This window comes from Daldinia decipiens (assembly GCF_022478715.1).
Source record: "Daldinia decipiens strain CBS 113046 unplaced genomic scaffold F4813scaffold_41, whole genome shotgun sequence".
Lineage (NCBI taxonomy): Eukaryota > Fungi > Ascomycota > Sordariomycetes > Xylariales > Hypoxylaceae > Daldinia > Daldinia decipiens.
Genome location: NW_026054584.1, coordinates 17989 through 36602, shown reverse-complemented (window position 1 = coordinate 36602; position 18614 = coordinate 17989). Strand labels below are relative to the sequence as shown.

Sequence of the window (18614 nt, the reverse complement as noted above, 5' to 3'; positions counted from 1 at the left end):
ATTCGTCGAATTATTCTTTATGGTGTCAGCACGAGTTACTATCAAGTCCAAATCTGGTGAAGCTGAGTTTTGGGTCGGACAAGGATATATACATGAGTCGAATACTACGTAAGCTTGTGAAAGCTTGGGTCGTCCCAGCAAAGGCGCAATCGCGTCTCATTCTAGAATGGAGAAGCTTGGCAGTGGGCGGCCCTCCCGCCCTTGGCTACATTGTTAAAAGACGGGTCATATTGCCGTGGGATGTCAATATTTGGTGTTTTTCAAAACTCTAGCAAAACTATAAACGAACGAAAGCATGCAAATATACATTAGATAACGCCTATATATCTAGAGCTAAATAGATATTTCATCGAGTCTTTGTTTCGTAGGTATATTAACATATCTACAGCGGGTATAATAAATTTCTTAAGAGCTTAAGTCCGATTTGGTTTATTAATTGGGTGACATGATGCGGTCACTCAGGCTTGACCGGATAGAGACCGGATGTCACATTTTCTTATGTGACTCTATGTAAGCAGATAGCCAATGACCAGCCTCGAGGTTAGCTGGTACGAAATGATAGATCGTTTAATAAACCACAGGACGCCCCATCACTTCAACAGCTTCACTCGAACACATTTTTGTAGATCCCTGTTCGCCGATTACCCGTAGGTGTGGGTATGAGTATAATCTCACTCATAATCCTTTTACCTTCAAATCCCATATTTAGATACTCGTGTTATATGAGCTCAGGTACGATGGATGTATTTGAGTATGAGTTTGTTGGATATTATTAGACACTCTATCGTAATATGTTACTCCATATCTCAACTTATTAGAACATCCCAAACTCTCATCGGAACCATATATCAATTGTATATCAACTTTCCCATATACTTACTGCTTCTGTTCTGCATGAAGCTATATATCAGAAGTGAGTTAAGATGTGATAATGAGAAGAATAAAGTACTTGATCTTATCATGTTTTATTAAGTCTAAATATGAGGATGAGATTCAATTGGTCTAGTTACTCCACAGCCTTAGGGTTTGGAATACCTCTCCAATCATCGAAACCCGTGCTTGGTAGATACGCCTCGTCTAGTCTAAGAGTAAGCATCATAGCCAATTATATTTCTATCTTCTATACTTCTCCCGAAGCATGATGAGAGATGGATGACCCACGTCTCGTCAAGATACTTTGCTGTCAACCGCGGTATATGTTTTTAGGGACTCTGTAGCATCTTGAAACTCTTGCTCAATAACCTTCGCATGGTTGTCGGATCGGGGTTCTATCGAACAAGGGAACGGAAGCGGACTGGAGTTGAAGCCATCCGAGAAGGCGAATCTAAAGAGGTATGAGTATAGTTAATGTTATTGAATTAACGTGAATACAAGTTGCTTACATGTCCACATCGACGTCGTTTCCGTCTGCATCCTCTGTGGGACTGACATTAAAAGCCCATAGTATTCGTGCGATATTGAGTTCCACAGACGCAGAACCTAAGTGCATGCCAGGACAGATTCTTCTTCCCCAACCAAATGCACTATGACCAAATGTGCCAGGATACTCACGCTCTTCTATAAAGCGTTCAGGTTGGAATTCGTTTGGATCGGGGAAATCGGATTCGTTTAGGTGAACTACGGATCCAGTCTTAGTATTAATGTGATTATCTGCAGTAGAATCTCCAGCGTACTTACTACTCCATAGGGGTGCAATGATTGTGCTTCCCTTAGGAATAAACATTCCCTTATACACGTCATCAGCGGTACTGGCATGCGGTGTGCCTCCTAGCACAGCTACTGGTCTCCATCGTAGCGTCTCAGAAGCAACTGCTCTAACGTATGGTAATTGGGGTAAGTCTTCGAATGTTGGAAGCCTGCTATTTCCTACTACCTTGTCGAGTTCCTCCTGTGCCCTAGGAATAAACTGTGAACCGAACTTGACACAAGCGAGGAAAAAACTAGCGAGTGAGCCTGCGGACTACATCATCCTACATGAGCATAGTACCTTTCACAGCCTTTAGAAGAACATGATGGACTTACTGTCTCTACCCCCGCACCAAAAGGAGAGCCTGCGGTGTATGCAATTTCCAGATCCGAAATTCCAAGGTTCTCTTGTTCCTCTAGTAGGTGCTTGGCAAAACATGCAGGCAAAGTACCTTTATTATTCCTATCTTTAACTTCGGCCATAAGTTCCGTGTATAATTGGATGTCTTTCTGTCGTTGCTTAAGGACCTGAGCTTTCCATGGTGCAAACATGCCAGGTATGTATTTAAGAGCTGGGTATCGCTCTACCTTATATTTACCGGGAATACTACAAAATGTAAGTAATAGTATGAAAGAACGGGTTAGAAACCTACTTGACTTGTGTAAGGCGGTCCATTGACTCGCCATTGCGCTGCACAACAATATCGGTATCAACATTTTCGACTCTTCGTCCGTATGTGACCGTAACGATAACCGAAGCAGCATAACGCTCGAGATGCTTCCGGAAGGCCTGAGGGGTTTGGAGCAAATCGTACATAAGAACTTTAGACTCTAAGCTCTGGATAGGTCGATAAGTTAAACTTTGACGATTCATAAACCCGCTATGTAACAGCTTCCGCCAACGCCGCCAGAAAGATCCATATGGCGCCATAAGGCCTCTCATCCCCCCTGACAGAAGTTCACCACCCATAATGAAGCGGGGTCGAGAAGAGTACTTCGCTCCTCGTTTCTCTAAGAGGTCCCATGCCGCCTGAGCTGAACCGAGTATTATGGTGGGTGTTGGGCCCATCTGGAGGTAGACTACATCACCATACTCTTTATTTAGTTCTCGAAACCATAGCCATGGCTTTCGAAGGCCAGATTTGATAACCTTCGGGCCCGGAGGAAGCTCTTTGCGATGCGCATAAATCTTCCATTCTTGCAACAACTATTCGAATCATGTTAGTTAAACATCCCCTTAAAACTTCTTGTAATAAGCTGCTTACTCTCGGGAATATTAGGGTTAAGTAAGAAAGCGACACAGCAAAGCCTATACTAGCAAGAATTGTTGCGTACATTTTGGCGTCGAGGCTCAAGAACTGACCATAGTCCTCAAACGTGCAACTCCCGACGTATAAAGAAACCAGTTAATATGCAGAGGGCGCCCCTCGCAGAAATACCAACATGGATTACCGAGAATCCTCCTGCGCTAGTTGTCTCTATTCAAACTGCCGACCTTGGCGGGGAAGCCTAATGTGGATATTCCCCCAAATTTGACGCCCATGTGCTTTGCGGAGATGAAGACTAGACCCTCGCTAATAGGAGCTGTATTTGGTTTAGTAATCTATCCTATTTTATAGGCACGCATCATAATACAGACTCACGCCTATTTGCCTTACGAGAATACTCGAAGTTATGAAGATAAGTGCTAGTTAATACTTTCCCTGAGTAAGAGGGCGAAAAGCCTGTAAAGCAACATTTCTAAAGTTGCCTCTCCATGTAGCCAGTTTCATAATATATAATATTAATTCGTATGAGAAAGACTAGAGAAGCAACTCGAAACGAGACTCGACCAGGTTAAAGGCTCAAAGCTGAGCAACTGCAACTTAATAGGGGTAGTCTACGCTATAGAACAGCTGGATTCGATTCGTGTACCCCGCCCCTGGACCCTTGGCGGACCCATCCCCGGATCCCATGAACCAAGTAGTCGGATACTAACCCCGGATTTCTTCAGGCCTAGATGTCCTATCCTCAAGCTGATGCGGCGATACTTAAACCCATGTATGCCCTCTAATCTGAACGAAGGGCCTCAGTGCACCTTCAATACTCCTTATCTTGCTTCGTAGTAACTATGAAGAATCAGCCGCTACTAAGCAAGCCGTTTCTGACTTCTCTATTCCTCGGAATAGGTGGCTTTCTCTATGGCTAGTAAGTAACTATAGCCGCGATGAAGCTCTTTCCACTCAATACTAACGGAACCCAAGCGATTCGGGAATAATTACGCCGAGTTTGGCACTGAAGTCCTTCCTGGTTTACTTCGGGCAGCCGGATGCTGCCACCCGGGGAGCAATCGTCTCAGTTTACCAAGCTGGAGGTGATACAATATTGATGTCTTTTTGTGCTTCTCTTATACTGATACGTGGCTACAGCATGGCTTGGCAGTGCTTTGGTTGGTTTTACCAGCGACAGGTTTGGCCGACGAAAGGCCATAGCGTTCGGATGCATATGGGGTGTCATCGGCTCGGCGCTCATGGCTGGAGCTGCCCATGTCGCTATGCGTGAGTATAGAGAAAATTGAATAGATATGGAATGTCCCTAATATCTTGATATCTAGTCATTATGGGCCGCCTCTTAGTCGGGTTTGCGGTTGGAACAGTTACAGGCGTGGCTCCCGTTTTCGGTGCCGAAATTGCAAAGGTACATATATCACAGGGGATGTCTCAGGGGAGCACTGACTTACTGATCGACAGACACACGAACGCGCGAAGATCACAGCAGCGAATCAGATGAGTAAGACGTGGAATCCTAAGAAACAAGTATTATCATTTTGCTAACAGGAGTTAAGTGGTCGCCTGGGGATTTTTCGTTGCATTGTGGACCGGAGTTGGCGAAGGTAAATGGAGCAATCCCAACCAATGGAGACTGGGATTTGCTATCCAAGGCGTCCCGGCTGTTCTACTTGGTCTCGGAGTTTTATTCATCAGTGAATCCCCAAGATGGTTGTGTTTGAAGGGCCGCCACGAAGAAGCGAAGCAAGCTTTCCGCAATTACCACTACGACGGGTCTAACGATACGTGGGTTGACGCCGAGTTCACCATTATCCAAGTAAATATCGAAGAGGAGAGAAAGGCCCAAGGTCGCCTATCATGGGCGGACCTTTTGAAGACTCCGGCATTCCGAAAACGCCTTTTCGTGGGATCGTTCGTATGGGCAGCTGCTATGTTATCGGGCATATCATTCGTCCAGTACTACCAAACAGCAATATACGCAACTCTCCAGTTTGATCAGAATGAGCAGCTTCTCGTCAGTGGCCTTTACGGAACTGTCGCGCCTGTGGCTTGCCTGGCATCTCTCTTCTTCGTCGATCGCATCGGCCGAAAGAAGATATTAATAACGAGCTCTGCTCTCCTCTCCCTTTGTTATTTGATAATTACTATCCTCGCCGCAGTCTATCCGGCACGTCCCGGGTTTCCCACAAATGTTTCGGCGCAAAGGGGCCTCATTGCTTGCATCTTTGCTGTTTCGGCAAACTATTCGGCTCTCCTTGGCCCGATGACCTGGATTATTCCGTGAGTCTTATCTTTCCGGTCCTAGTTTAGCTACCTCTTCATGTTAATGATCTCTCTTGCAGTCCTGAGGTTTTCACTACCGAGCTACGAGCTAAGGCGAACGCTTTGATCCAGGTCATTCACTACTCTATTAGTCTAGTCATCACACAGTGCTCGCCTATCGCACTCGCAGCGGTTGGATGGAAATACTATGTATTACTATTGTAATTCACCAAGATGTAACTACTATTACTGACTCGGTGATAGATCTTATTCATCCTCACCAATGCACTTTGCGCTCTAGTGTTTGCCTTTGCGTATCCCGAGACAAGAGGTATGCATCCATCGGTACTACTAACAAACACACTGACAGCTAACAACTTTTAGGAAAATCGTTAGAAGAGATTGATGAAATCTTTGGAGATGTTAAAGTGTTTTACAATGGAGGTGCCAAGTTATCTAATGACGAGGAGGTCGCCGTCGAAACTTTGGAAGTTGGAGGCAAAAAGGATTAGATAGGGGTTGCTGAGATTCCTCGAATAATCTTTTTCTTATACTGGCAATTATGCCTACCCAGGCTAAACCAATGGTAGAAATCAGGTGCTTATTTTTCTCTTTTAAAATCTAATAGGGTTGTTTATGTCTCGATTCTGAATCGCGACTCTGATTCAGGGGTAACACGTCGAGGCTAATGCTCGTTCTATTGATACATACCTTCTGGATATCAGCATATGTATCAGTATGATGAATATTTCCTTAACTAATATAGACTTACATAATGCCTTCAAGTTTCAAAGTCTGACGTCAGCGAATTTGGTAAGACAAAAGCGGTGCATGTCGGACCCCGCCCCCACCACTGGAACTATCATTAAAACTTATGGCGGTAGGAAGTACATAATTCTATGTATACTGTGTATTACATAGTGCATACTACCTACTATCTTCATACATAGCCTCAGGCAGCTACACGTAAATAGGTAGGTTAAGGTTGTTGCCGGAATCAACGAACGCTATTGTTTAGATTTTTACCATGTTCCTTGTGAAAGGGCGAAAATTTGTTAGCTCCACTATTAAAACCCCCACAATGCCACCTCTAACCCAACGAGCCACACAGCCCACACAGCCCACAGTAGTGCACAGGCTGAAAGAGAAAGATAGGACCAGGACTTGCACAAGGACCGTTGTTTCTTACAACCACAAAGATTACGGAGGATAAATCTTTTTTTTTCCTATTGTTCTCCAAGGTCATAGGCCATTTAGGTACTATTTGCCATTTACCATTTTTCCTCCTTTGATAAAAACCTACTTATTCAACTCTCTCGTTTAATCGGTCACATTTGCTTGTGATCATATTCAACGACCTGTGTCTGTGGTCGCTATCAGGAAATTAAATAAAAAAAGCCTAAGCGGGGTAGATTTCTTCAATCGCTTTTACTTATCGTCATCTCTATCGTCATCTGCATCTATATCAGCATCAGATCAGCATCAGATCAGCATCAGATCAGCATCAGCATCTGCTTCCTACGGTCGGCGATAGACAAAAGAAAAAGGAGTAGAATCACAAAATCCGATATTCAAGATGGTTTCCGCATCCAAGGAAAAGAGACTCGCCAAGAAGGCTGCCGATGGCAAGGGTGAGAAGAAGACTCTTGTCTCCAGATCTAAGGCCGGCTCCAAGGCTGCATCCCAAAGCACCAGCGCTGCTGGCTCCGTCGCTGGCGATGACCCTCCTGATCTCGACGATGTCCCCGCGACCGACGATGCCAAGATGGAGAAGGTCAAGGCACTTTCTAACCAAAAGGACAAGCATGGTCTCTCCGACCGTATCACCACTGGTGTCCTGGCATCCGTGGTCACCAGCCGAGACGTGAAGATCATCAGCGCCAGTTTAACCTTCCACGGCCGCGTCCTCCTTAACGAAACCAACCTTGAACTCTCATTCGGACGTCGATACGGATTGCTGGGTGAGAACGGTTGCGGAAAGAGTACCTTACTTAAAGCTGTTGCTGCGCGAGAGTATCCCATTCCTGATCACGTCGACATTTACCTCCTTAATGAGGGTGCACCGCCCTCTGACCTGGGTGCCCTCGAATGGGTTCTTAAGGAAGCTGAAAAGGAGATGGATCGTCTGGACAAACTAGCAGAGCAACTGCTTGAGGATGAGGGCCCCGACAGCCCCGTGCTGATGGATATCTACGAAGTATACATGCCCCTTATACAGTTCAGTTAATTCATGCTAACAGAACGCAACAGCACATGGATAAGATGGATCCCTCCACCTTCGCCACCCGAGCCTCCCTTATCCTGACTGGTCTTGGATTTAACAAGGATACCATTCACAAGAAGACGAAGGACATGTCTGGTGGTTGGCGTATGCGTGTTGCCCTTGCTAAGGCGCTCTTCGTTAAGCCTACCTTGCTACTTCTTGATGACCCGACAGCGCATTTGGATCTTGAAGCTTGCGTGTGGCTTGAGGAATATCTGAAGAAGTGGGAACGTACGCTGATTCTCGTATCTCACTCTCAGGATTTCCTGAATGGAGTGTGTACCACCATGATTGACATGCGAAAGCAACAGCTCATGTACTACGGTGGTAACTTTGACTCTTACGTCAAGACCCGCAAGGAACAAGAGACCAATCAGATGACGGCCTACAAGAAGCAGCAGGAGGAGATCAAGCACATCAAGGAGTTCATCGCTAGCGCAGGTACCTACGCCAACTTGGTGCGACAGGCTAAGTCCCGACAGAAGATTCTCGACAAGATGATTGCCGATGGCCTCATCGAGGAAGTCAAGGAAGAGAGGGAATTCAAGTTCAGATTCACAGATGTCGACAAGCTACCCCCTCCCGTCTTGTCGTTTGACGATGTCACGTTTTCGTACTCGGGTGAAGCCAAGGACGACCTGTACCGCAACATCGACCTCGGTTTCGACATGGACTCCCGAACAGCCCTTGTCGGCCCCAACGGTGTCGGAAAGAGTACACTACTGCGCCTAATGACTGGAAAACTCTCCCCGACCTCTGGATCCGTCCGTCGCCACACTCATCTAAAGCTTGGCTTGTACTCTCAACACAGCGCCGAGCAGCTTGACCTTACCAAGAGTGCTCTAGACTTTGTCCGTGATAGGTACCGCGATAAATCGCAGGATTACCAATACTGGAGACAATGCCTTGGTAGATACGGAGTCTCTGGTCCCGTTCAAACTGCGCTGATGGGCACGCTGTCTGAAGGCCAAAAGAGCCGAATCGTCTTCGCTCTGCTCGCTATTGATTCGCCAAACATGCTTCTCCTTGACGAGCCTACAAATGGTCTAGATATCCCTTCCATCGATGCTTTAGCAGATGCTATTGAGGCATTTAGCGGTGGTGTAATTGTCGTTTCTCACGACTTCAGGTAAGAATCGCCCTTGATCCTAATGTATATTAAAAATTGCTAACAGGTATAACAGATTGCTCGACAAGATTGCAAAGCAAATCTTAGTGTGCGAAAACCGATCAATCAAGCCGTGGGATGGTTCGATAGGAGAGTACAAGAATTACCTGCGCAAGAAGATGTTGGCTTCTGGTGCAGTTTAAGATCTGCCATTTTCCACGATTCCCATTTAGCCCGGTTAATTATGCAGAGATGCTCTCGTTTACGAGTAATGATCGTACTATAAAGGTGGTACGGAAAAGGAGAGCGCATACGTACATACAAGGTCGCGGCTCGGAGGTCTATAGATTGGGCAAACGAGGCATAGAGCCGCAACAGCCTTGAATTAAAAAGCTTTGCTTTCAAAAGAGGCTTTCAGGAACCGCGGAGAGCCGGCGCGAACATGGGCTGCGATTTCGCAAATAGGAATAGACTAGATGAATTTAAAAAAAAAATTCCGTCCTTAGATATGCGACTATGGTATGCAGATGTGATCTAGGTTAGTATGGTTTTGTATATACCTATGTAGATGATGGATAATGAGCTGCGGTTACTACTGCCACCAATATTATTATATTATAAAGCGAATCACATTTTATTACAACTCTTGAAAATCTACACGCTAATATCTTTTATAATTGATGAATTACTAAAGGGGTAACCTTTTCCTAGGTAGGTACTTCTATAGGTCTGTATATGTTAAGACACGCTATTCCCATGACATTTCCCCCGCGCGAACTACTATATATATGCCAATGGCAAACAAATTTTCAACAAGCACTAAAGGCCGCTTGGCCCAATGGTAAGGCGTCTGACTACGACCGAACATGATAAAACATGTTTGATAAGTTATCAGGAGATTCTGGGTTCGAGCCCCAGGGTGGTCATATTTTTTGATGCTGTATTGAACAATGCCCACCAATGCAACCCATTCATTTTCGTCGTGTTCGTCACTTTGCATTTATTTAATTTTTTATTTTCCGACTTTTTTTATCTACTTCTACCTCCGGATCTAACCATGGAATAAACAACCTTATCGACGGGAAGATTTATCAAGTAAATTGGTGCACATACGTAGTGAATACTTAACTTTGCCTATAGTCTATGTATAGTAGCAAAACAATCACGTTATGAGAATGTATAAACCTGTTCGATACATTGATGGGTACGAGCCGTTAGAGGAAGCGATCGTAGATGGAAGTCCGAAAATGATGTCCGCTGTCCTAGCCATAAAAGTTGATAAGCTTAGAGAAGACAACCTTCTAAAAGAGTTACTCACCAACTCAGACTATCTGCGGTATTTTGCTCACCTTGCCCTTGAAAGAGGAGTCAGTCCTAAAGTTGTTGAGTACCTGCTCGATCTTGTTCAACCCCGTCTTTGGCAGCAAAACCCTCAGTGGCTAGACGAGGCTGTTAAAGCAGATCATCATACGATTGTTGACAAGCTCTCAGGGGGTGTGTAAAATGTAGATATCAATTCCATGTCGAAAAATGGGGAAACATTTCTAGTCAGTCTGTTGAAAAATGGTCCGCTCGTCTATACGATCCCTGGGACTGCTTCTGTCTTTCTAGGACACGGTGCTGATCCATTCTTGCCAATAAGATATTCGGCTTGCCATGTTAACAAACATAAAAACCCCGCATGTAACAAGGAAGAGTATTCGGCGTTTGAGCTTGCCTTACATAACTCCCCTTATTCCGGGTTAGCCAGGGAAATATGGGACAGTTCAGCCCCTGGATTACGACCCGATCTAAAGATGTTCCTCGGATGTATCCCAAATATCTTTTGATGTGTCCTAAACAGTAGCCGCTCGGAAACATACCAAGCCGAACTGACTGAGTGGTTGGAAAGTCTAAGCGTCGAGAATAAGGCGAAGAAGTAGTCCAGGAGGTATAATTAAGGAACATAGTTTATTAGAGAGGCCTTAGTTATACACAAGACGTATAAAGCTAATATTAGGCGCATCATCTCCCTTTACAATTGATCCTCTACGATATCCCACAGCCACTTACTTTTTCAATGTTTACTTGAAAAGCATCCCTAAAGACATCATCACCCAAGACATCTCCATCCCGACCACGGGCTGCTACGCCCTTCATCCCACAAGGCGCAAAGGAAATGATAGTCCTCTCTGACCACTTCATCAGAGGATGAGGGTGAATAAAAATAAGAGAATAAGAAGAGAAAAGCCGATAATAGCTCGTTAGAAAAGGAAGAGAAGAAAGACGCGTGCAAGGATGAGACGTGATGAGAACCTTTTTTTATTTTCTTTTTAAAAAGGGGGTAGATGCTGTGAGCGTAGAAAAGGCGTAGCCTATTCTACTGATGTATAACAAGGTCTACAGCATTCTAGTAACCTAGGCATATACCTACCTAGGTAGGCTAAGCAGGCTGAGTAGGTACTTATTGTCGCATATATGAAGTAATGACATTTATGACATTACAAGATAGGTAGGTAGGTATTACCTTTTGGTCAAGTGGTCAATCTGACACTTATCAGCTCACACTTTTAACCCCCTTGATGATTTCAGTAAATATAAATTCATTGCTACGTATTTCACTTGAGCAACAGACTGGACATAAAGCTTCTAGTATCGCATTTATTATTGCCATTTTAGCTCGTCACCTTAATAAGTAGGCGTGCGTGTGCAATGGTAGATTCCACGAGGTCTGCCCTTCTAATCGTAATCCTACAACGATACAACGGGCCTTTGTCCACAGAAAAAAAGAAAGATATGTTCGGAAGAGTATTCCAGGCTGCAAAGTCTAACCTCCTAATACGACGACTTTTAGACCACCCCCCCCTCCTCTCCTTGCAAAAATGACGATTAACTAAAGCTCTATGAATCTCTGTATGTATTCTTCCCGCCGAGAGCCTGCCCTGCACGTAAAATCGATGCCAACGTAACGCCGTATCACCCCTCTTATTTTGTACAAGGCCCTCGGCCCTAAACTTCTGTTTTGAGAAGCGCTATTCCCGTCTTCATATGTCAAGCGATTATTCTTGGCAACGGGTTAAATATCAATCTCGCCATCAGCAATGGCAAGTCGCTGCTTTGTCGTCTTGGCCTTCTTACTGCCCCCTTTTCGTTTCTTTGCAGCTTTCGTGTCTCCGACTTCGACTGGAGTAGCAGTGCCAGAAGGTTTATTACCATCGTCGAAATGACCCTCGCCTGTAAGAATACGGTTAGTAATTTACCTTGATAGGCTCAAGTGATAATATAAGTAGACAGCTTGGCTTACCCTCATGATACATCTCATCCAGACTGACAGCTTCCCGCTTTCGTTTGTTACCACCCCGCTTCTTCGTTGCTTTATCCAGCTCGCCACTTTCAAGCAACTCTTTCTCACGCTGCTCAATGAGCTCGGCTTGTTCGTCGTCGGCAAGCCACATAGCAATGTCGCGGTTGCGATTTTCAGCTGGGCGACGTCCGCTAAAGTCAACACCCCGAGCGCCGCCTCCTTGGATAACAACTCGCTGCACTTCTTCTTTCTGCATCGCACGCTTCCGAATACGTTCTTCAATGGTCCCACGAGTAATGAGACGGTAAACAGTGACTTGTTTAGTCTGTCCGAGACGATGTGCACGATCCATAGCTTGCGAATCAATAGTAGGATTCCAATCGCTGTCGTAGAAAATAACCGTATCGGCAGACGTAAGATTGATACCCAGACCACCAGCACGAGTCGATAGTAGAAAAATGAATATTTCAGGGCGTGTCTGGAAATCATGAACGGTGTCACGACGATCCTCCAACTTGGTGGAACCATCCAAGCGACAGTATTTATAGTTGCGGTAAGTGAGGTACTCCTCCATAAGGTCAATCATTCTCGTCATCTGGAAGTATAGGAGCACACGGTGGCCTTCCTCCTTCAGCTTGAACAACAGGTGATCCAACTTGGCAAGCTTTCCGCTATCGGTGACGAAACGATGCATGCTAGGGACGGTAATATTTGTGAATCGCCGCTTCTCGTTATCAGGCTGAGGAAGCATCGCGGGTGACGGGTATCGTTCGATTGGGACATTCCGCAAAACAAGAGCCTTTTCTTCCGGCTGGTTAGGTCCGTACAGAATCTTTCGCATTTTCATGTTGAACAGCATATCCTCACGTTCGGCGGTTGGTGCTCGGGTACCCTCGCATGAAACCTGTATAGGCGGAGCGGAAGCACCGGGCAAAGCTGCTTGCTCAAGCCGGCCTAGACCCAAATCTCGCCAGGTCCCCCGGGAGACATTCATGAGATTATCGAGCACACCCCCGGTCGTGATCTCTGCTAGAGGTTTCCGATCCGAACGTGCCGTGATCTGGAACAGGGCGTGGGCAGGGGTATAGTTCTCCTCGCCAGGCTCGTCGTAGATCACATTCATGCGGCCAAGTCGGTTCTCTTTCTTAACTAGGTCCGCAGCTCGCGAAAATACATCCTGATGGCTAGCTTTGTAGACATCTTGCGGGCTGGCATCGGCAAATCGAAGGAAAGAAAACCCGTCATTACCAGATGTGCTTTCGCGTACGTTTTCAGGGGCCCAGATATTCATAAGATGGTTTAGGTATCTGCTCCTAAAGCCCGCCTTCTCGTTGTCTTTCCCGGCCTTGTGCAACCGACCACCTTCGGTCCAAACAAGGCGCGGCAACTGGTAGTCAATAAGATTGCGAGTCGAATAACCAACCGCAACGTTATTTCCTTCGCGTACAAATGAAGCAGTTTCAGCGAAGTAACCAGTGAAGAAGGGACTCGCCGTATCGGCACGCTCGAACAAGTCGGGGTGGTTACAAACTTTTCGGAACTGCATGACGAGGTTCATTAATGTACCCGAGTCTTGATCGTCTCCGAGCGTCGCTTTCTCAATCAGATCCATGATACTAATCTGGTTCCGTAAGTTCCTGTAGTAAGCGCGCTGTCGGTAAGTAAGCTCGCAGAACACGTCGAGCTCGATCTTGTCGCCAAGTTCCTTCTGTACATGTTTCTTGACTCGGCGCAACATAAACGGCTTGAGAATCAAATGCAGCCGCCTAAGCTGGTCCTCATTAAGCGTCGTATTGCTCTGGGCATGTGATTCAATATCCTTAGAAAACCATTCGCTAAATTCGTCATGCGAGTCAAATAGAGAAGGCATGATGAAATGTAAAAGGGCCCAAAGTTCCTGCATATTGTTCTGGATCGGAGTACCGGTAAGAAGTAATCGGTTACGACAGTGGAACCCAAGCAGGCACTTCCAGCGCGAGCTTTGAGAGCTCTTGATAGCTTGCGCTTCATCGAGGATCATATATTGCCAACGCATTTTCTGGAAATAAGAAACATCCGAGACGACAAGCTGATACGATGTAACCAAGACGTGGAAAGGTGCGTCTTTACGGTAGGTGTTGTGCTTACGGTCCCAGAACTTGCGGAGCACTTTTCGGTCTCCAGCAGTACCCCAATACGGAAGAACCTTGAATTCTGGAACGAATTTGGCTATCTCCTGCTGCCAGTTGTGTAAAGTAGAGGCAGGCGCAACTACAAGGTACGGGCCCCAGATATCGTGGACCTCGGCGAGATAGGCCATAACAGAGATAGATTGAACCGTCTTTCCGAGACCCATTTCGTCTGCTAGGATGCCGTTAATGCCTTGTTCGTAGAGGTTGGCAAGCCAGTTTAGACCCTTTAGCTGGTACTCCTTGAGTTGGCAGTTCAGCAACTTAGGCTGCTCGACCGTCACATCGCCAAGACCAGTTGGATTCTGGAAATTCATTTCGCCGTCCTCGTCCATGTCATTGTCCGGCTTATTAAAGCTCCGCGCCTTCGCCTGTGCCTCTGCAATAGCATTCTGAGCATTTGCCATCGCTGCTTGTCTTAGTGTCTCTTCATCCTCGGCGTCGAAGTTCAGATTCTTAAAATCTGTAACCTTCCTGCCGACAGGACCCGATGGTTCTCCAACATCAACATCGGTAGACTTAGGAGCAGCATTGGCATCCGGCGCGATATCTGGGTTATCAGTGCTACGCTCGACTTCGTCCGTCTTGATTTTCTTGCCGATAAAGTGTGAGTATAACTCTGTCTGGGATATTAGGAAGTTAAGCTTCCTCTTCTGGCGGGCAGCTTCGCGGTCGGCTTCCTCTTTACGAGCATTCTCAAGTTCCTGACGCTCTGCTGCCTTGCGAAGATCGCGCTCCTCGCGTTCGTTGCGCTTCCAGAAGCCCATCATATCGCGCATACAACGCTTTGCACGAGCCTGGAGGTCTTTAGTGCCTTTATTGGTACGAAGTTGCCAACGCTTAGCCTCTTTCGAAGCCAAGATAGCAGTCTTCTTAAGATTCGAAGCCTTCGTGCCATATGAATCGCTCGCCAACTTAAAGGTCTTTGGAACATCTTTGCGTGCGAGATCGCGCCAGATCTGATCATAGATCTGGTTGTAGCCTTTGGATTGGAACTTGGCTTCGAGAGGGTTAAGTAGAGGCTCTTCGACAGACTTTTCCTTCTCCTTCGGGTCCTTAGTAGGGGTGTCCTTAGATTCCTTCTCCTTCTCTTTGGGCTCCTTGGACGACGACTTGCTTAACTTTATGCGGATCTTAGTCTCTTCTTTGCTAGGCAACTCTTCGCCCGCATCTAGAGCAGCTTGAGCGGCAATAGCCGAATCCTTCTCTGCCTGTTTCTGCTCCTTCGACTTCTTCGGACGGTTGCCACTACGGCCCTTGCTCTTGCTCTTAGAGCCAGCCTCGAGATCGGTCGCCTGGAAAGTCGACATCGTGCCACCTTCTAGATTTAGCTCAAGTGGTGCCAAGTTGCGTGCCGGACCCTTTATACCCTTTTGCAAGATCAGCTTTGTTTGCTGCGCCTTTTTATTGGCACGTTCCGCGTCTCGTAGCCACTTCGCTCGCTCGTCGTCATTTTCGGCAGCACGCGCCTTCTCTAAAGCCGCTTTCTTTTGCTCGATGGTGACCTGCATAGACTTTTCTCTACGTCGCTTACGTTGCATGTCCTTCTTGCGCTCTTTCTCGGCGTAAATCTCGCGTTCTCGGACTTCTTGCAAGGCATCATCGTAGTGGAGCGTGTCGTATCGACGCCGGCCATAGCTCGCATGTTCATTCAATTTGATTGATAACGAGATGGCTAGGTCTCTTCTTCGACGAACGTGATCATCATCTTCCATCTGTTCAATATCTAACCTACGCTTCTTTAAACGTCCATGGAAGAATTCCTCTTCGGCTTCGAGCTCGGATAGGTCGACATCTTCCATCTCGGCATCAAGTTGGTCAAGCAGACTCTGGATCTTCTTTTCTTTGTCGGCCGAGAGGGTCTTTGGCTTGATCTGGCCATTGGCCTGCCTCTTTGGGGCTCTTGAAGGGGTTTCCTTCGCGTGGTTCGCAGACGCGCGACGCGAGTCTTTTCTAGAACTACTTTCGGAGTCCTTCAAGATTGACTCGCGTCCTTTGCTCTTGCGAGCTGGCTTCTCTTTAAGTTCCGTCATGATGGGAGCCCTAGGCTTCGGAAGAGGTTCGGCGCTGGAAAGGATGTTGGAGAAGGACATCAGCTCTGCTGCACGGCTAGGGGTCTAAAAAAGGGGGATGTCAGCATTCATTATCATCATCGTACTAGTATTAGATAAATACAAAGGAACGTTACTAATCACGTACATTTGATGATGAAGTTGGTTCCGGGTTTAATATTGATGGCAGTGACGGTGCCGGTGTTGAAGAGGTGTTGCGATTGGTAGATGTGATGGAATCTAGTGCAGTACGGTTGTGACGCGAGGGGGGAGAACCCAAATTAAGGGCTTTGTTGGAAGGGCTGGTCGGTCGGCCGTCGTTTTTGGGGTGCGAGTGTGAATGCGGGCTTCGTGGATATTTTGCATTCACAGGTGAAGGTGAGCCGTAACCATTATAATATTCCGTCTTGGACTGCGAGAAATCATATGGGTCAGATCGCTGAAAGGGACCAAGGTTAGTTAAGAAAAATGTCGATGATTCCTAATGGAAGATTGGTTGCAATAAAAAAAAATTGATTGATGATGTTCCTTGTCCCGGGGCGAACACCGAACAAAACGTTATGGATGCTCGCACTGCCACTAAGCAAACTTATGTAGGTACTTTGGAATGAATATATAAGAGAAGGTCTGAGTTGCTAATAACCCATATTTAAGATTTTGTGGTGTCAAAATATGTTAAGACACATTCGGCCAACATAATGTAAAATACTTAAAAGGCTCTAAAAGTTGTGTTCGGGTATTGAGAGTGGGAATGTAGAATATTTTTTTTATTTAAAGCTTACCTGCACCTGCTTGGACCAGTTGTCGGAAACTCTCCTCTCCCTGGTTGTATCGGTAAGCGGGTCATAAAAACTCCCTGATGCTTTTTCTCTGGATGGTTGATGGTAATCAGGCGGCGAGAGATGGCCTGAGGTCTTAGGAGGCTGCAGCGGCGATGCACTTGCACCATTCGTAGACGACATGGCAGACGATGATGCCATAATTGAGCTCAAGGCTCCCGGCGGAGGAGCCAGAGAAGGTAAAGAAGATGAGGGCGCCAACAGTGTCGATGAAGAAGTTGACAATTGATGCGACGCGTTACTATAAGGATGCGCGAGGGAAGTGGTTGTAGTGGGTGGCGGTCGCGTCGTCGATCTCGATGTAGGCGATGCAGGAGTCGTGATGGATGCGACAGACAAGTTATTTTTTGGCGATGGAGAATGGAGGAATGAGGAAGAAGAAGTGGTGGTGGGATTATGATTGTTGGTTATAATAGTAGTGGCGGCGGGCTGACGAAAATCTAGTGGTTTCGTCGAAGCCGTAATGGTCGGAGATGTGTTATTGCTATTCCTATTGTTGCTGGTACTGCTGCTTGAACCGGCACCAGTGTGCCCATTGTAGGTGTGGGTGTGGATATGGCCGTGGCCGTGGCCGCGAACGGCTTGATTTACGTGGGTTGGTACTTGCGCTTGAGCTTGAGCCTGGGCTGCGGCTGCGGCTGCGTGGGTAATAGGATTGGAATCAGTATTGGCGTCAAGGTTCAGGTCATTCGCGTTGCCTTTGCCGATAGAATTAGTAGAATTGGAGAAACGTGGTCCTAGCGTATCTGAATATGTCATCCCCATCCCCATCCCCGTACTCATCCCCGTACCGGTATTATTGTTAATATTTCTAGGCCCTATTCTTGGTCTTGATAGTGATCCTAGTTGCGATGTAGGAGTAGCACCATTCGAATTGCCGTCTCTACCGTCGTCGCTATGATTATCGTCGTTTACGTGGTGGAGGACAGTTGCATGAAACCCATTCGATGCCATCTTCTCAACATCCAATTGCTCGCTTTCTCGTCATTCACATACTCTCTCTCTGTCTCTCTGTCTTTCTTCTCTCCCACTTACACACTTCCTTCTTCGCTGGACCGGTGGCTGATTTTATAATTGTCTTATGTTCCTAACTCATCGTAACTTGTGTGCGACGTGACGGGGGTAAGACAAGAGGCTGACGCCTTGGGATTCGGCAGCGGAGAAAATAGAGGAAGTTCGGTTACAAATAGATAAGTAAATCTGACCAAGATACTTCCCCAAGATAGCTGAAGAAAGTGTGCGATCGTTCTATTAGTACGGGTTGGATCTCGTTGTCGTGATTCGGGAGGCCAAAATATTTAGGTTAGAGGCTAGGTATTTGTCTACAGTAGTTCTTTGTCGCAAAGGATATGCGCATCGGCAAGAAGACTGCTTTGACAGATGCAGGCTCCAACAAGGCTAGTTCAGAGGGCGAAACTCTAGTCTAAATCATAGCTAGCGATACATTGGAAGCTGGGTGATGCTGATGAGAGACGGGTTTATAAGGCTAGTGAATGCGACGGTGCGGGCTGATGCGAAAACTACACCTTAGGTATGCGATGCAAGGGGGAAATATGTAGCACCAAGGAAATGGGAATAAGATAAGATAGAATGAGGGAAAAGAGGGGACGGGAAAGGAAACAGCGAAGAAATCAAAAAGTGAAAGGGGCAGGCAAGAGAAGGGTGCACCGGTGCAGGACAGGACAG

The 18614-nt window shown here is 46.5% G+C and overlaps 5 protein-coding genes and 1 non-coding gene across 6 annotated transcripts; 3 read left to right on the top strand and 3 right to left on the bottom strand.

Annotated features, from left to right (window-relative positions):
* Positions 1-958: 958 nt before the first annotated feature.
* F4813DRAFT_372558 (cytochrome P450) lies at positions 959-3236 on the bottom strand. The gene is made up of 7 exons (XM_049244706.1): positions 2952-3236; positions 2340-2893; positions 2023-2293; positions 1678-1960; positions 1383-1617; positions 1162-1324; positions 959-1077 (listed from the first exon to the last, which is right to left on the bottom strand). The coding sequence occupies exons 1-6, from the start codon at positions 3021-3023 to the stop codon at positions 1168-1170; spliced, it is 1572 nt and encodes a 523-aa protein (XP_049095897.1). The 5' UTR covers positions 3024-3236; the 3' UTR covers positions 959-1077; positions 1162-1167.
* Positions 3237-3274: 38 nt separating this feature from the next.
* On the top strand, positions 3275-6016 carry F4813DRAFT_372555 (general substrate transporter). The gene is made up of 9 exons (XM_049244705.1): positions 3275-3873; positions 3930-4039; positions 4095-4223; positions 4280-4362; positions 4416-4455; positions 4511-5234; positions 5297-5426; positions 5481-5547; positions 5601-6016. Exons 1-9 carry the CDS (start codon positions 3797-3799, stop codon positions 5726-5728), a joined length of 1488 nt encoding a protein of 495 aa, XP_049095896.1. The 5' UTR covers positions 3275-3796; the 3' UTR covers positions 5729-6016.
* A 49-nt stretch (positions 6017-6065) lies between these two features.
* Positions 6066-9214, top strand: F4813DRAFT_372554 (P-loop containing nucleoside triphosphate hydrolase protein). Its single transcript, XM_049244704.1, is given in 4 exon segments — positions 6066-6701; positions 6713-7413; positions 7467-8608; positions 8664-9214. 3 exon segments carry the CDS (start codon positions 6793-6795, stop codon positions 8788-8790), a joined length of 1890 nt encoding a protein of 629 aa, XP_049095895.1. The 5' UTR covers positions 6066-6701; positions 6713-6792; the 3' UTR covers positions 8791-9214.
* Positions 9215-9411: 197 nt separating this feature from the next.
* Positions 9412-9513, top strand: F4813DRAFT_t132. The gene has a single exon. It is a non-coding gene; the product is annotated as a tRNA-Arg (tRNA).
* A 2034-nt stretch (positions 9514-11547) lies between these two features.
* Positions 11548-16534, bottom strand: F4813DRAFT_236835 (uncharacterized protein). Its single transcript, XM_049239973.1, has 4 exons — positions 16238-16534; positions 15408-16155; positions 11871-15356; positions 11548-11800 (listed from the first exon to the last, which is right to left on the bottom strand). Exons 2-4 carry the CDS (start codon positions 16129-16131, stop codon positions 11643-11645), a joined length of 4368 nt encoding a protein of 1455 aa, XP_049095894.1. The 5' UTR covers positions 16132-16155; positions 16238-16534; the 3' UTR covers positions 11548-11642.
* On the bottom strand, positions 16535-18180 carry F4813DRAFT_236834 (uncharacterized protein). Its single transcript, XM_049239972.1, has one exon. The coding sequence runs from the start codon at positions 17880-17882 to the stop codon at positions 16857-16859; it is 1026 nt and encodes a 341-aa protein (XP_049095893.1). The 5' UTR covers positions 17883-18180; the 3' UTR covers positions 16535-16856.
* Between the last annotated feature and the right edge of the window lie 434 nt (positions 18181-18614).

Coding starts and splice junctions, on each gene's coding strand:
- F4813DRAFT_372558 (XM_049244706.1), bottom strand. CDS start 3,023: ATGTACGCAACAATTCTTGCTAGTATAGGCTTTGCTGTGTCGCTTTCT. Junction 1,618..1,677: donor CATTGCACCCCTATGGAGTA/GTAAGTACGCTG, acceptor CTGGATCCGTAG/TTCACCTAAACGAATCCGAT. Junction 1,325..1,382: donor AACGACGTCGATGTGGACAT/GTAAGCAACTTG, acceptor ATACCTCTTTAG/ATTCGCCTTCTCGGATGGCT.
- F4813DRAFT_372555 (XM_049244705.1), top strand. CDS start 3,797: ATGAAGAATCAGCCGCTACTAAGCAAGCCGTTTCTGACTTCTCTATTC. Junction 3,874..3,929: donor GGTGGCTTTCTCTATGGCTA/GTAAGTAACTAT, acceptor ACGGAACCCAAG/CGATTCGGGAATAATTACGC. Junction 4,040..4,094: donor CTCAGTTTACCAAGCTGGAG/GTGATACAATAT, acceptor ACGTGGCTACAG/CATGGCTTGGCAGTGCTTTG.
- F4813DRAFT_372554 (XM_049244704.1), top strand. CDS start 6,793: ATGGTTTCCGCATCCAAGGAAAAGAGACTCGCCAAGAAGGCTGCCGAT. Junction 7,414..7,466: donor TGCTGATGGATATCTACGAA/GTATACATGCCC, acceptor AGAACGCAACAG/CACATGGATAAGATGGATCC. Junction 8,609..8,663: donor GTCGTTTCTCACGACTTCAG/GTAAGAATCGCC, acceptor CAGGTATAACAG/ATTGCTCGACAAGATTGCAA.
- F4813DRAFT_236835 (XM_049239973.1), bottom strand. CDS start 16,131: ATGTCCTTCTCCAACATCCTTTCCAGCGCCGAACCTCTTCCGAAGCCT. Junction 15,357..15,407: donor AAAGCTGATCTTGCAAAAGG/GTATAAAGGGTC, acceptor TAAATCTAGAAG/GTGGCACGATGTCGACTTTC. Junction 11,801..11,870: donor GGATGAGATGTATCATGAGG/GTAAGCCAAGCT, acceptor GTATTCTTACAG/GCGAGGGTCATTTCGACGAT.
- F4813DRAFT_236834 (XM_049239972.1), bottom strand. CDS start 17,882: ATGGCATCGAATGGGTTTCATGCAACTGTCCTCCACCACGTAAACGAC.